The 17,336-nt window shown below is 41.7% G+C and overlaps 1 protein-coding gene across 14 annotated transcripts in view; it reads left to right on the plus strand.

The window, feature by feature from the left end:
• LOC134340769 (pleckstrin homology-like domain family B member 1) overlaps positions 1 to 17,336 on the plus strand; it is a 412,363-nt gene that overhangs the window by 316,756 nt on the left and 78,271 nt on the right. For 10 of the 14 annotated variants that reach the window (XM_063038270.1, XM_063038256.1, XM_063038258.1 and 7 more), the window contains 3 exons: positions 9,256 to 9,588; positions 12,565 to 12,708; positions 13,622 to 13,759. In XM_063038270.1, coding sequence (XP_062894340.1) covers positions 9,256 to 9,588; positions 12,565 to 12,708; positions 13,622 to 13,759 — 615 coding nt within the window. The remainder of the gene's footprint in view (positions 1 to 9,255; positions 9,589 to 12,564; positions 12,709 to 13,621; positions 13,760 to 17,336) is intronic. The other 4 variants (XM_063038257.1, XM_063038262.1, XM_063038268.1 and 1 more) reach the window with 1 other exon arrangement.

A 17,336-nucleotide genomic window follows, 5' to 3' on the forward strand; every position in this document is an offset into this window, starting at 1 on the left:
AGATGGCAGCATGAGGTGTGTACAGCATTCTTATCTTTTTAATAGTAATGTCTTAAATGTAGGGTCAAATTACTGAGGGCCAGCAATCCTTAATATAGGCAACAATTGAATAGAGGGTATAACCAGAGAAGGTTACAATTCATAGTGTGACACTAGTTTCTGTAGGTTCCTTTGTGTTTCTGCCTGTATTGAGTACTGAGGGAAGGATATATGTACACAATATAACAGCAGCATAGATCAGTAAAGAAGTGGTTATACTCAAGAAGACAGCTGTGTGCATTGTGGAAAAGTACCTTCTTCAAAAGTTTTATATTGGTGTTAAATGCATAAAAGTATTTAGCAAAGTATATTGCACAATGCTGATAATAGATAATCCCAGATTCCCATTCTTGTTCAGGCCATTGGGGGTTTGAACACACAAGTTGGGCCGACATTTTGCAAAGCACAGAGGGAGTTAAGGTCCCATCTTTTCAATTAGATTAAACAGAGACCTTGTCTGCTCTCATAAGTGAGGAAAGTGCTTCTCATGGCATCATTTCAGAGAACAAAGGAGTTCTACCTCTCACCATTTATTCCTCATTAAAAATGATTACTTGTTCATCATGTCATTCATATTCCATAATTTCTTATGGCAGAGGAGGAGACCAATTGGCCCTTCAAGTCTGTCAATTCTCAGAGCAATTCCAGTTTCCCCGTGACCTACTCTTAACCGCCCCCCATCCCCTCTCCTACCTTCACATACAGATTTACCACTTGGGCTGTTTACAGAGTCCAACAAACCCATGAATCAGCACATCTTTGGGATGTGGGAGAAAACTCAAGCACCTGGAGACAAACTCCAAACAGAAAGCACCAGAGGTTTGAGGCAATGGCTCTCCCCTACTGCCTCACTGTGTCGCCTGATTTTGGGAGCTTGCTGTGCACAAACTGTGTGTCACTTTGTCATAGTACAACAGCGAGGTACCCTTGAGAAGTACTTCACTGGCTGCTTAAAAAAGCACTCTGTGAAACCAGGGGGCACTGACACAAGATAAGAGGGAAGAGATTTACTAGAGTCCTGCTGGGAGCTTCTTTTCCCAGAGGATAGAGAGTACCGGGAATGAGGTACAGTTGCAACGTTCAGAATTAGAATCAGGTTTAATATCACTGGCATATGTTATGAAGCTTGTTGTTTTGTGGCAGCAGTACATTGCAATACATAATAATAAAAAATATAAATTACAAAAAGAAGTATATATAAAAAGAAAATTAAATTAAATAATAGTGCAAAAAGTGAGGGGGAGAATACTAAGGTAGTGTACATGGGTTCATTGTCCATTCAGAAATCTGATGGCAGAGGGGACGAAGCTGTTCCTAAAATGTTAAGTGTGTGACTTCGGGCTCCTTTGCCTCCTCCTTGATGGTAGCAGTGAGAAAAGGGCACGTCCTGTGTGATGGGGGTTTTTAATGATGGATGCTGCTCGCCTTTTGAACATCAGAATCAGAATCAAGTTTAATATCACTGGCATATGTTGTGAAATTTGTTAACTTAGTGGCAGCAGTACAATGCAAGACATTGTAACGTAGAAAGAAAAAATAAGTAAATCAATTATAGTAAGTATATATGTGTATTAAATAGCTACATTAAAAATAGTGCAAAACAGAAATAATAAACAGAAGTATTGAGGTAGTGTTCATGGGTTCAATGTCCATTTAGGAATCGACAGCAGAGGGGAAGAAGCTGTTCCTGAATCACTGAGTGTGTCCTAGACGCACTCTAGCATCTAGACATGTCCTAGATGCTGGGAAGGCTAGTGCTCATGATGGAGCTGACAGATTTTACATCTCTCTGCAGCTTTTCCTGATCCTTTGCAGTGATCCCTCCCCCCACCCCCATACCAGACGGTGATGCGACCAGTTAGAATGTTCTCCACAGTACATCTGTAGAAATTTGAAAGTATCTTTGGTGATATCCCAATCCTCCTCAAAATCCAAATGAAATATAGCCACTGTTGTGCCTTCTTTGTAATTGCATCAATATCAATTTAAAGAGGCATTTGGATAGGTACATGGAGGAGAGGGGCTTGGATGGTTATGGGCTGAACACAGGTAACTGGAACTAACAGAGGGATGCTGTGGTAGACACAGGACAGTTGGGCTGAAGGACCTGTTTACTCTATGACTGTAACTATCCTGCTCTTCTCTGATATTGTGTCACTGGATCTTTTACCTGGATTTTGAACTCGGGTTTATTGAAAGGGGTGTGAACCACTGCCATGAGCCATTCCTTCTTCCTGCTCCACTGACTAAAGTTTCTAATGTAACCACGCCTTAAAATGCAGAGGCTGATGTGAAAGCCAGGCTTAAGTTTAGAGGGAGGCACCTGACTTCTGCTGCTTGTTCTGATTGGTAGTGTCATGTGACCGTGGGGATAGAGAGAGCAGAAGCAGTAAAGGAACGTTAACTGTTTTGACATGTTATGGGTGGGAATGTATCAGGCAGGACACCTTGAACAGTACGTGTACAGGGAAGGCTCTTTGAAGTGTTTAGATTTGAAATCTTCTTGCTACTAAATGGACCTACAGATTCACAACGTTCCGGGAGATGAACTCACCAATGGATCAGTTGTAAGTGCCTTGTGCTGGTTTGGGATGGCCTGAAACCTTTTCATTTAACTCTTAAACTGCTGAGCAATGTTGGTCAAATCTCGTATTCAAGTTGTTAGTTATAGAGAAAGAATCCCTGGGAGGAGTCACCAGGAATATTTTATTATATTAAATTTAAGAATTCAGATAAAGGAATCGAGCTACTCGTTTAGCAGTCTCATCAGGAGCTGAGATGCAACGCCAAGAAAATCAGGAGGTGAAGGAGTGTTTGTTGGTGTCAAGTTAGGGTATAAATAGCTGACAGTTTGTAGGACGAAGGGAGCTGAGGGAGGCAGGAGGTCTCACAGATTTGAAGCACTGTGCAGAATAAAGTTGGATCAGTGAGTGCTGATGACAGTGTGGTGAGGTGAAAGGAATCAGGAAGTTTATAGGTTTAGAAAGCACCAAAGTTCTGTGTGGAGAAAAATGATAAGAATGTTACAAGCAATGAGGATTTGTCACAATGAACGGGTTCAGGAGTAAAGAGAAAATGGGCAAGAGTGAGGAGTTTTCTCCATCTGTGCCACCCTAGAAAGGTGGAGAGAGACTGAGTTGGAGGAAAGCCTCTGGATACAGCTAGCAGCTATTAGCATCACTCTGTATATTTCACAATATCCTCCATCTCTTTCCCAGCATCTATATAAGCACTCTACTCCTTCCTGAAGGATTGTCTTGGAGTATTTTATTATAGCTGGTTTACAAGGGAACTGTTACAGATTTAGAAGGCTGAGAGGGGATCTTATTGAAACATATAAGATTATTAAGGGATTGGACACGCTGGAGGCAGGAAGCATGTTCCCGCTGATGGGTGAGTCCAGAACCAGAGGCCACAGTTTAAGAATTAGGGGTAGGCCATTTAGAACGGAGTTGAGGAAAAACTTTTTCACCCAGAGAGTGGTGGATGTATGGAATGCTCTGCCCCAGAAGGCTGTGGAGACCAAGTCTCTGGATGCTTTCAAGAAAGAGATGGATAGAGCTCTTAAAGATAGTGGAATCAAAGGTTATGGGGATAAGGTGGGAACTGGATACTGATTGTGGATGATCAGCCATGATCACAGTGAATGGCGGTGCTGGCTCGAAGGGCCGAATGGCCTACTCCTGCACCTATTGTCTATTGTCTGTTGTCTATTTGGTTCATGGAATGTTTTGCTGCATGTGTCTTAAATCCTATGTCTCTTCACCCTTGTGTTCATTGATCTATATTGGCTTCTGATCCAGCAAGATATCCTTACCTTTGTATTTAAATCTTGTCCTTGCCTCCACCCAGCTGGCTGTAAACAACTCAACAACCCTCTCGTATCTCTGTGCTCTTCTAATTTTGTGTGCCTCAAATTTCCTTCACTTTCCTATTGATTGACTTCTGTTGAAACCTCCCTGACTGAATAACTGAATATCCCAGCTGCTTCTATAAGTAGCACAGACCTGCTTTATTAACAACATGAAGCATAGAACAGCAGAGCACAGTACAGGCCCTTCAGCCCACAATGTTGTGCTGACCTTTTAACTGACTCTAAGATCAATCTAACCCTTCTCTCCTACTTAGCCCTCTAATTTTCTGTCATCATGTGCCTATCTAAGAGTTTCTTAAATGTTTCTAAGATATCTGATTATTGTTACTTACTGTTTATATTAAAATTTCTTTGTGGTCTCCTGTTAAGTTCAGATTGATAATGCTCCCATGAGCACTCTGGAGATGCTGCTGCTTAAATGGCTTGTTTTTGTATTGATCGATGACTGCTTCATTTCCAAATTATCAACCAGTTGTCAAAATACAAGGAGACAACAAAGAAATTGGAAAATAAATGTTCACAACATCTGGACCATTGTTTGCTCATTCTAAATTTAAGTTCATGCAGAGAAGCTGAGTAGTGACGCAGAAAATGGAAATTAAATGTAACTGATAATGTTCCCCTTGGAAAACATTTCCTTTGGTACAACATGTTCTTGAACAATTCTAGTCATTTTGCACTCAGTGATGGGGTGTGTGTAATTCAGCAAGATATTAGAATGCAGAGGAAATAGAACTGTCAAAGAGTACTGGCTAAGGACACGGAGAAGCTGCTGAAAAATATTTACACACTAATAAAGCAGAAAATACTGGAAGTATTCAACAGATCAGGCACTCACTATGGAAAGAAAAACAGTTAATGTGTTTCAGGGCCAGACAGGACTGAGGAAGAGTACCAGAGCTGAAATGGTAACTGTTTCTCACAGGGTTGCTCCAGTTTCCTCCCACATTTCAAAGACAGACGGATTGGAGTTAGTGAGTTGTGGGCACACTGTGTTGGCGCCAGAAGCGTGGCCACACTTGCAGGCTGACCAACGCACATTTGATTTGCTGCATTTCACTGTATGTTCCGACGCACATGTGACAAGTGAGGCTCATCTTTCCAGACGCTGCCCGATCCGCGCCGAACATCTCCAGCACTTTATTTTGCTGTTTTGTTTTAGATTTCTTGCTTCGGCACTCTTTTTGACTTTCATTGTATTTACTCACTGTTTTAATCTTGAGTTCCATGCCAGGAATGGCAGTTACATTGTAGCTTTAGGTTTATTTGTTGGTTTCAAAAGAAGACTGCGCAAAAGCATGAACAAAATGTCCGCCAGAAAAAGAAGGATCTCCTGGTGGCCACCCATTATAATTCCATTTCCTATTCCCATTCCGATATGTCAGTCCATGACCTCCTCTGCTGTCGCAATGAGGCCACACTCAGGCTGGAGGAGCAACACCTTATATTATGTCTGGATAGCTTCCAACCTGATGCCATGAACATCGATTTCTCGAGCTTCCGGTAATTCCTACCCCCACCGCTTCACCATCCCCTATTCCCAGTTCCCTCTCTCACCTTATCTCCTTGCCTGCCCATCACCTCCCTCTGGTTCTCCTCCCCCTTTTCTTTCTTCATGGCCTTCTGTCCTCTCCTATTAGATTCCCCCTTCTCCAGCCCTGTATCTCTTTTACCAATCAACTTCCCAGCTCTTTACTTCATCCCTCCCTCTCTCCCGGTTTCACCTGTCACCTTGTGTTTCTTCCTCCCCTCCCCCACCTTCTTACTCTGACCTCATCTTTTTTTCCCAGTCCTAATGAAGAGACTCAGTCCAAAACATCAACTATCTATTAATTTCTATAGATGCTGCCTGGCTTGCTGAATTCCTCCAGCATTTTGTGTGTGTTGCTTGGGTTTCCAGCATCTGCAGATTTTCTCTTGTTTGTGCAAAGTATAAGCTGTGATGGCTAAAGGGATGGAGAAGAGGGAATAGAGTCGAATTTACGGAATCCAAATCAAACGTAATAGACTGAATAGTATCCTGCGTTGTAGGGTTCTGTGATTATGCACATAGTGAACTTCATCTGTGTTTTTAATTATGTTGGTTTGCGGGGGAAATATTGGTTAAACCTAGTGGCCTTAACAAACTCACTGTCAGGTCCATGTCTCTGTACTCCCGTTTGCACAAATCACTTCAGGTGAAGTTTCTTTCACAATAAGATGCAGATTAAAGTCTGAAGATTGGCTTTATTTGTCACATATACACTGAAACATCAAAACGTCCGGTGAAATGCATTGTTTGCACCAATGACCGGCACACTCTGAATGTGCTGGTGGAAGCCTGCGGGTGTTGCCATGCTTCCAGTGCCAATTTAGCATGCCCACAATTTACTAATCCTCACCTGTACACCTTTGGAATGTGTGAGGAAGCCCACACGTTTACAGGGAGAACGTACAAACTCCTAACAGAATTGAACCCCAAACTTACAGCTGGTCTGTAAAGCATTATGCTAACTGCCATGGTACCATGCCCCCCTCACCAATCACAGATAATGTGGTGTTGACAATTCCATACCATGTTAAGATTTTTATATAGAGTTACAGAGGATGAGGAGTCAGCCAATCAGTCTGTTTATAAGCCACCTCCCACCTACTACCTATCAACATATCTTTCTGTTCCTAATACATAATTTGGAGCAGAATTGGATCATTTGTCTCCTCAAGTTTGTTAGAATTTCAACATGGCTAAATTTCCACTTTCACCTTACTGCTCTGTCCCCCTTCCCATATAACAGGTCCTTCTCATCTTACAAAAGCTGGACTGGTGTACAGCCTGTACAGATAACTGTGTATATGGGAGAGCAGCAGGATGGGTTTGCTGGCTGCAGCCATCTATCTGCTGCATGGCAACTCTGTTCACGGGCACATTTCCAACCTGCAAACTGGTTGGGTCACGAACAGTTCTTAGGATCAACTTACATAAATTCTATTGTTTTTTTTTATTTTCCTGTAAATGCCTGCAGGAAAATGAATCTCAAGGAAGTATATGGTGACATAAAAATACTTTGACAATAAGTTTACTTTGACTTTGACTTTGGCTTTGATAGGAACGAAACCTTGTTGTAACGTGGGGAAGACCTATACCTCTGTAGCTGAAAACAATCAGTCACACTCTTGAATGTTCTCTACTGAGGAACCACAGCCCTCGGGGTGGAGAATTGAAAAGATTTGCAATTCTCTGAATGAAGTAATTTCTCCCTTTCTATCCCAAATGGCCAAAACTTTACACATTAGCATCTGCTCAAGTTCTGGATTCAAGACAGAATAAACAGCTTCTTAAAATCTACTCTGTTAAACCACGAGGAAATTTATGTATTACAGTGAGATCACCCCTCATACATCTAAATTCCATATAATAAATGTCTGTTGTGCTTGTCAGAGTGATTTAATATTGATCATATAAATAGTGTGGCCTCTCTCTACATGGATATTACGGATAACTCTACTCCTGTTACTGCTGAATCCATCTTCTGGAGAGAATGCGTTGGAATGATCGAGTTCCGAGCTTGACTATTCCGATGCATTCTTGCTGATGTTCTTCAGCTCTTTGTGTATTTGAACTCATTCTAAACTCTGCTGTCCTTGTCCTATCTCAAGTGCGCGCACTTGAGTTGAGTATGATGTTCTCCTAAAGGGTTGTTTTTTTTTGCTGGGTCCTCACGTGGCTGTAGAGGCTGATCCAAGATATACATATTCTGGTGCAGTGTTGGCATGAAGAAGTGGTGTCTGTGGTTAAAGCTTGGGTCGTTTGGTTGTTCAGTCTCTCCTACTGCAGCTGGCTCTTCTACTCTGTGGCACAGCAGAGGTTGTTACTCCCATTAAGTCCTATTCACTCATCAGTCTCACTGAGCAGCATTGAATTCTGGTGAGTGTTAAAATTCCCTTCCTTGTTTCAAGCCCCGTCTCTGGTCTCACCCTGCCGACCTCTTTAATATCCTCCAGCCCGACAAGGTAGTTGTGCTCCTCCAACTCCCGTCTCATTCACATCCTTGGATTTACTTGCTCCACCGTTGGCAGATGCACTTCCAACCACCAGGCTGCTAAATTTTGGAATTTCCTTTCAAACCTCCCAAGACATTCCTTGCAATTTATCTTTTTGACCAAGTCATTGGTCATTCATTCTAATACTACCTTATAAGGGATGGTGCCAAATCTGTTTGTTCATGTTTCTGTGAAGCGCTTTGGAATGTTTTGCCACGTGAAGTTCTATATACAGTAAATGTAAGTTATTATTCATGTTTGTCTTTGTCTTTTTTGACAGACGTGTCTGCTACAAGTATTCACTATAGGAAGTCAGTAATCATTGTAATTAATCCTCCTGAAATATGACCCAGAATTATCAGTCACAAACAATATTCTCAACCACTCAGTGTATGCCCATTGTAAAGCCTCCTGGCATCTTTAATGCTGTGGCTGCAATGATGATTGAAATTGTGTTTCACGAAGCTAATTTAGTCTTTTGAAGATGTATATAGCAGATAAGATAGAACCAGTGGATTTGATCAGGTGTCACTCAAAGATTGTCATGGGCTTGCATTGATATATTGACTCACATAGGGATTGGTTAAAGGGCAGAAAACAGTAGGAATAAATGCATCACTTTCATGTTGGCTTTCAACTATTTTTAATCCATATTAATACTTTGTGTTGAAATATTGATGCAGAAAGCTAGATGAGAAAATGAGCTGTGTGGGGGAATAGTTACAGTCAATAAGTGGGTAAAAAAGCAGATCTTGGAGTATGATGTGGAAATGTAAGATAACCCAATTTACAGTTAGAATAACAAATCAAAACGTTTATTGAATAGTAAGATTGTGACACAGCAGGAAGTCTACCAATTGTGAAGGCAAACTACATTTTTAGGGGAGTTAAGATAACTTTGCTGCATGTAAATGGGATTTTGATGATACCGTGTGCACAACTTAGGGCTTCATTGTTAGGGAAAAGATATAAATGCCTTTGTGTCCATGCAATATAGAAAGTTAGTCCTGTTTGCCATCATTTGGGTCATAACCTTCCAACCTTTCCAATCCATGTACCTGTCCAAGTTTTAAGAGTGCAGTAATTCATGGGCGTTCTGTACCCTGGAACAGAGTGGATACTGAGTCATTGAATATACTCAAGTCTGCGATCGATATATTTTTGGGCATTAATGGCCTCAAGGGATATGTGGATTAGTGGACAAGGTACAAGATAGTGAAATAAGCTCAAGGGGCTGTGCATTCTTGCTTCTACAACTTATGTTCGGTGTAATTTTTTTGTGTGAATGACATTTTTCTGAACTCCAATTCTTTATCTCTCAGGAGCGTCAGAGACTTGAAACCATCCTGAACTTGTGTGCCGAATACACAAAAACTGACTCACCCACCAGCCCTGATATGGGAAAGGTGGACCAGGCCAGCGAGCAGTTGCAGCTCGACGAGCAGAGGCTGTTCCCCAGCTCAGTGGAGCCTGCCCCAACTACAGCCAGCAGAGGAACCTCCATGGACAGATGCACCGGAGGTAAAGTCTACAGTGAGCCTAGCCCAGCACAGCCATTGGAACCCAGCATGCAGAAACCACGAGACGGTCTGGAGAGATCAGATGAGGAGAACCTTAAGGAAGAGTGCAGCAGCACAGAGAGCACACACCACGAGGTAGGTTGGCACGAGCCAGTTTTCTGCTCCTTACAAAAAGACGTGCCAAGAAATTCCTCCCTAATCCACACTAGTAAACGTTATAATTACAGAGTCTCAGAAAGAGTTCAGTGTGGGAAAAGGGTATTCAACAGTCAAGTACATACTAACCCCATTTTGTCCTCAACCTCACTATCTCACTGGAAACCTGCACTTTCTTTCCTTATCTACATCCTTTTTAAGTATCTCAGACAAATCTGCATCGATCACGACCCCAGCGCGGTTTGCCAGATTTAACCACTCGCTGCACACAGAAAACTTTCTTCAAGTTTATTTTGATTCTTTTGCCTATCACCTTCATTCAACATCTCCTGTTTCTTGACTTTTCCAATAGGCATTGTTTCAATCTGGACTTAATGATTTTAAATACCCTTTTACCTCTGATGTTCCAAGATGATTAATCCCAGTTTCTCACATCTATCAACACAACTAAAGTCCTTCTAAAGTCCCTCGAATATTTCAGTAATCTCCTCTGCACACTTTCTAATGCCTTTACATCTTCCCTAGTGGCCCCAGAATTAGCCATAACACTACAGTTGTAGCAGAACTAGGGTTTTATACAAGCTTATCTTGACATCGAGCATTATATTAGCAATCTGCCTGCAAATTTTGATTCTATTGTCTTCAGTACAACTGAATTTAGATTTGAGGGATAATGCATAGTCATTGTTGTATAGGGCATTTAGCACTGCTAACTCGGGCAATGAGTTTTCACAGGAACAATATTTTTTCTTTACAGGGGATTTTGGGTGAAGCTAAGTAGGACAATTTCCACAGCTGCAACATTTATTAATCACTTATAAACATTAGGTTTTCCAAACCTAAGACATTTATAAAGTGATTTAAGATTTGAGTAAACCACCATTAAATCCTCTCCCACTTCCTATCTGTTGCATTGCACAACAGGTACGATACACAGTAAATGCAGAGCAACTCTCCCTTCCGCTCTGTTCATATCTTAGACAAATATTGTGGATCTGGACTGGGGGAAGGCCAGCAAGAATACCTGAATGGTGTATTTATGCATGGGGTGTGGTGGTTATGGTGGTGTGTTTGCACATGTATGTGCTTTGAGAGCCATACGAAAACTGGAGAGTTGTATATCCTGTGAATATAACCGTTCTGGGCTTGTATGAGATAATGGAAGCTGGGCTGACGTGTTTAAAGACCATCATCGCCCACTATATTGTATTCCTGGTAATATGCAGAAGCATCAAGAGAGCAGCATTAATGGTGTAAAGAAGGCAAAAGGAGTCTGGTTATTCAAAGAATATAAGGAGAGGGTGGCAAATCATATCTGGGTAGCCTCCAGACTGACAATATGAACATTAATTTCTTTAATTTCCAGTAATTTCTTCCCCTCCCCTTCCCTCTTTTTCCATTCCCATTCTGGCTCCCCTTGTTTCTCCTTACCTGCCCAACACCCCTCTCTGTTGCCCCTCCTCTTTCATTGTCCACTGTCCTCACATATCAGATTTCTTCTTCTTCAGCCCTTCACCGCTTTTACCAATCACCTCCCAGCTTCTTAGTTTATCCACCCTCCCCCACACATTCCACCCTCCCCCTTATCTGGTCTCACCTATCAGCTGCCAGCTTGTACTCCTCCCCCTCCCCCTCCCCCACTCTTTTATTCTGGTTTCTTCTGCCTTCCATTCCAGTCCTGATGAAGGGTCTTGGCCTGAAACATTGACCGCTTAAGGCTAATTTATACATGTGTGTCAACTCAACGCCGTAGGTACGGCGTTGCCGCGAACCCTACGCAGAGCCGACGCGGATCCCTACACCATAGCCTGACGTGCACCTCTCCCAAAATGTAACTACGTGTCACGGCAACGTAGACCGCAACAACTGTGATTGGTCCGCTTGGTAGCATCGCATTTCCTCCTACGCTGCAGTAGCTTCCCATTGGGCGACTGAAGGGCAGGGAAGGAATTCTGGCTGCAATGCTTTCCATAAAGCTTTACAGACCTCCGAAATTATGGAGGACACATTTCACTTTTACGAAAAAGACGCTGGCATTAAACTTGTTTACCCCGAGAAAGACTACCATGACCATGAAGCCTTGTGCGGGCAGGTGTGTGCGCATGCACGACGTGCCCGAATTGCAGAGTGATGCAGACACACCAACGCACAAGTATAAATGCTCACAACGCACGTAGACCGCTTGCGGAGGTTACGGCGTCCATTTGACGCACAAGTATAAATCAGCCTTTATTCCTCTCCACAGATGCTGCGTCACTTGCTGAGTTCCTCCAGCATTTTGTGTGTGTTGTGCTGTTCACTCTCATGCAGACAGGGTTAGAAAAAGGGTTCACTGCCATGAATCGTTATATAATTAGGCCTTTCCAGCCACACTGCCCAGCAATCCTTGATTTAAAGTTTATCCTTCTCCTTAAAGCTTATCCTTAGACAATTTACAATGACCAATTAACTAACCTTCCAACTGGTAGATCTTTGGACAGTTGGAAGAAACCCACACAGTCACAGGGAGAACATACAACTCCTTACAGGCAGTGGTGGGAATTGAACCTGGGTTTCTGCTACTGTAAGGCGCTTTGTTAACCATTAGGCTACTGTGCTACCCCAACTAGAGTAATTAAATAGTGACTGTTTACAGTGGCAGAAATTTGGTCAACAGAGAATGCAAATTTAAAGAATTTAAGGGGAAAACATGTAAGTTGAGGGGGAAAAAACGACCAAGTGTTTTGTTAATATCTGGGAAGAATTAAAAAGAAAATTGGGTAACTACTTGAAGTGAAATATTTACAGGAGTATGGGAAAAGAACACGATTAACAGCAGTAAAACTGCTGGCAGAGGCATGAATGCATTGAATTACCTCCTGTGTTGTATGCATCCATATCAGGCAAAACATTGGATCCTTTGATTTCTCTATTTTTGTCTTCCTTTCTCATTCTTTAATATGTTTTAATTTTAAGCAGCATGAAGATTCAGCCGGTGGTCAGTCAGCCCAGCAGGTGGTGTACCTGGAGGAGGAGAGGGTGAGAGTTCTCACCAACGTGGACGAACTGAAGCAAAGGATCAAGGAGCTGGATCAACAACTTGAGGAGTCCACACGTGAGGTAGGAATTTGCTCCAGCTATGGGTTTACCTTTAATTTGCAAACTGTTGATTAAATTTTTAGAAAATTGATTCTCATTGGGCTAACTTTAATTGGACTTGTTCCTAGAAGTTTAACGGGTGGCACGGTAGTGTAGCGATCCGTGTAACGCTAATTACAGTGCCAGCACTCAGGTTCTATTCCCATCGCTGTCTGTAAGAAATTTGTATGTTCTCCCCGTGACCAGCAGCAGCGAGCGAGGGTTGGTAGACGGCGTTGAACACACGCTCACCTTCCGCATTCGCCTTGATGTTTCAATCTTCCTTGCTGCTTTAATCGTCAAGAACTTCCACTCTTTATCCTGATTCTTATCTTCTTTACAACAGCAACTGCATTTGAAGCCTGGAATGTTGTGTTGTGCTTTACACACTCGGTGGTCACTTTATTAGGTGCTTCCTGTGCCTTCCTGTCAGCTTGAACCAGTCTGGCCATTCTCCTCTGATCTCTCTCATTAACAAGGCACTTTTGCCCACAGAACTGCTGCTCAATCGATGACTTTTGCTTCTTGTACCATTCCTTCTCAACTCCAAAGGCTGTTGTGCGTGAAAATCCCAGAAGATCAGCAGTTTCTGAGATAAAGAAATCACCCTGTCTGGCACCAACAATCATTTCATGGTCAAAGTCACTTAGATCACATTTCTTCCCCATTCTGATGTTTTGGTCTGAACAACAACTGAACCTCTTGACCACGTCTGCATGCTTTAATGCATTGAGTTGCTGCCACGTGATTGGCTGATTAGATTTTTGTATTACTGATCAGGTGGACAGGTGTGCCTAATAAAGAGGCCTCTGAGTGTAAGTGCAGGACCTTTTTTCCCTTTGAAACGTACGCTTTGTACATGTTCCATTTTGTACTTCTGCAATGTTGTTGACAGGCGGAGATGGAGCGAGCGCTGCTTCAGGGGGAGCGAGAGTCTGAAGTTGCCCAGATCCACCAGGAGCAGGAGATCATCAGTCAGCTGGAGGAGAAGCTTTCTGAGCTAGAGCACAATATACAGAGAGAAAAGGACAAGGTACTGTCAGTCCCACCTCTGTATTCTTCTAATCTTGGAATGTTTCTTTCTTCAAAAGGACGAGCAGTCGTGGTCTGTTCAGTGTGAGCTGGCTGCTTTCTCTTTATACTGCATGCACCTGGTGAATTGTTAGGAAGATGTGACACAGGATTGAAGCACAATTGCATTATGTTTGGTCACCACAGCCTTGCTATTCTGTTCAGAGAAGTGACACTGTATTTCCTTTGGTTACTTTCCTTACAACGCTATGGGTCATGGCATAGTTTATAATTGGGGCCTGGTGGCTATATTCTTAACCAACTCCCAAACACACCAGTCTCCTAACATGCTTGGGCAGGGGTTGAAGCATGATGGGTGTAGGCTTTTAATTGCAGATAAGTTCTTAACAACAGTTCTTTGGTAAGATTAAAATTGGAATTATCTGTATATCTGGGCATAGGACTTTTCAAGTAGATAAAGTTCTTACTAGTCCTGATGAAGGGTCTCGGCCTGAAACGTAGACTACTTCCCTCCATAGAGGTTGCCTGACCTGCTGAGTTCCTCCAGCATTTTGTGTGTGTTACTCTGGAATTTCGGCGTCTGCAGAATCTCTTGTCTTTAATGTAGATGTTATATTGTATTTGATTTGAGATTTATTAATTCCTGTGAATAATTTTAGCAATAGCTTCCCCGTAAAATACTACAGAGAGGATACTAATACACCTACACCCACAAGATTCACAGATTAACAAGGCCAAGGACGGAAACAGTCAGGCCAGTTGTTAAATGAAGCTTTTGGGGAGATCATTGGCCAAACCATCGCAGAGTTTAGGGGAAGAGGGAATGTCTAAGGATTGGTTGACAATGATCACTGCTGGAGAATACATGAATACCAATGCAAGAATGGAATCAGATGCCACTGTAGCAGTGCAGCAGTTATGTAATGTGCCAGCATTTCCCCTCTGGGTTAAATGAATTTGTGAATGATTCTGTAGCAGTGAGATTGAGTCCTTACTTCTTGCTTTTGGAGAATGGGTAAATATCCTGGCCTAAAACAGTTCGTCAGCTTGAATTTTTCTGTTGACCTCCCACTATCTACCGACACAGGTTCCTGGTTTTATTTTATTTATTTATTTCGAGATACCATGTGGAACAGGCTCTTCCGGCCCAACGAGCCGTGCTGCCTGGCAACCCAAATGTTTAACCCTCACCTAATGGCAAGACGAGTTACAATGACCAATTAGTCTACTAACTGGTACATCTTCGAACTGTGCGATGAAACTGGAGCACCCAGAGAAAACCTACATGGTCACAGGGAGGACATATAAACTCCTTATAGATGGTGCCAGAACTGAACTCCTCTAACGCCTTGAGGTGTAACAGTGTCACGCTAACGGCTGTGCTACTGTGGCGCCCTATTATATCACTAGCTATGCTGAATAAGTCAAATGACTGAAACTCTACAGCAAAAGGCTTAAATAAATTAGCTGTGTATAGCTGATATGACACGCGGAAGGTTTTTGAATTTACCTCATGAATACGCAATGAATAAAGGCCTCAAAGTACCTTGAAATAAATATGGTTAAAATAAGCCAAAGAAACTCCATTTACTGTTGGCGATAAAACTCCATCAGTTGGTAACATGCTCTCTGGTTGTCTCTCGTTTAAGCAAACTACGCAGGGTTCCAAAATAGACAGAGTCAGAGTGAGAGCACAGAAACAGTTCCACTGACTCCCTGTCCATATCACACAAAGCATCCAAATGCACTAATTTAATTTTTATCCATCAATTCCTCTCATGTTCCATCCCTAACATTAGGTAAGTGATCACTTGCAGTGGCCAACAAAACACTTTGGGGTGTGAGTTCAAACTGAAGCAGAGGAACCAGTCAATGGGAGAGCATGCAAATGCCACCTAGACAGTATCAGAGGTCAGGAAAGAACACAGGTCGCTGGAGTTGAAGCAGCAACTCCATTAGCTGTGTCACCCCATAACAGCACACTTTCAATCAAATCTTGCACGCTACAAAGCAATATTTTCTGTTGGTAATTGTCTACAATAAGTTGTTCATGATAATTTTAGCAATAAAGCAAGTGCAAATAATTAGATTTGTTGTGCTTGACAAAAGTTTACAACTTTTAAAAATCAAAGGAATATTTAATTCATCCAGCTTCCCAAACATCCATGTTTAAAATGGACTAACATAAAGGCATTGGCTTTTCTGAAAGGTGCAAGGAAAATTGGTTACAAGGATTGAGAAAGGCCTATCTTGTCATTTTATTTAAGATTGACCACAATAATCAAAAATATGCTTAATTGTTATGAAATAACCAATGAAAACTGGTTACAAGGATTAGGTAAGGCCTATCTTGTCATTTTATTTAAGATTGACCACAATAATCAAAAATATGCTTAATTGTTGTAAATGTATAAATTGCTGCAATGGGAATCTAAATCTGCGATAAATTTTAAACCACTTGCATTGAGCTGTGAACCAAAAACTTTAAATATTTCATCAAAAACTGTAAAGCAAAAGAGCAGTTGAATTAAAGAGAACACTGACATCCCAAAGGTTTCAACTGGGGTTAAAACTTAGCAGTATTGTAGGTGTTAATTTAAAAATGGAATACAGCACTAGTGATTTCCACAATGCTGATGTTAGAAACTGAATAGGTTTCATGGCAGGGTAGTATAAGATAACGATAGGTTTCTGCCATTCCCTGATGGAAGAAATTATTCCCTAGATAGGTCCTGATAGTTCCTGCTCTCATTTTAAGACTCTATGCCCTTGTTCTGGACCCTTCACAAAGAAAATAATTTCTTTTCAATCTGCTGTAGGGAGACATTCTAACTGTGGGATATTCCAAAACTAATGCTATAAATGCTAGAGGTTTATTCATACATCAATAATCTCAAAAGAAGCTTCTTCATGGAGAATGCTGAGAATATGGAAATGCCTGCCAATGGGTACAGTGCAGGTGATTAGCTAGGCAGATATGCTAATAGATATGCAGTAAGAAGTATATAGAAATGGAGAGAAAAACAATCCAAAACATTCTACAATCTACTCTGTCACAGAATCAGAATAAAAGTTTGACAAGCATCAAATGGACAACTCGTTTCTAGTTATTATAATGTCAATATGGTAAGATATGCTTGAATTAATTGAGAATTGATTGCTTCCTTCAAGATAATGTTTGTATATGAAATGATTGTTCACCTAGCCTACAGTGATGGATGATTTGTTGTGGGTTAGTCTCTTTCTCTCTGTCTCTTTTTCTCTTTCCCTTTCTACCTTCACCCCTCTTTTTACATCTGGGCTTTTACGTATTGTGAAGCCTTGTGTTTCTAATATCCTGTAAAACAAATTGATTCCTGAGATTTTCTCCAAAAGATGACTAGATTTTGTGTTGTCCCATCTTAAAATAACTAGCCATCTGATCTGCAGTTCCTCAGTTTGAATTCACCCATATTTTTATTTCCATAGAAGTGATTAAAAGCCATGACAGGTTCAAAATAGCTTGAAAAGAAACAGTTTGGGGGAAAAGCTTCCAAGAAACCTGGGTGCTGAGAATTGTGATAGATGGAATGGCACAA

This window comes from Mobula hypostoma, chromosome X2 (assembly GCF_963921235.1).
Source record: "Mobula hypostoma chromosome X2, sMobHyp1.1, whole genome shotgun sequence".
NCBI classification, from domain to species: Eukaryota; Metazoa; Chordata; class Chondrichthyes; order Myliobatiformes; family Myliobatidae; genus Mobula; species Mobula hypostoma.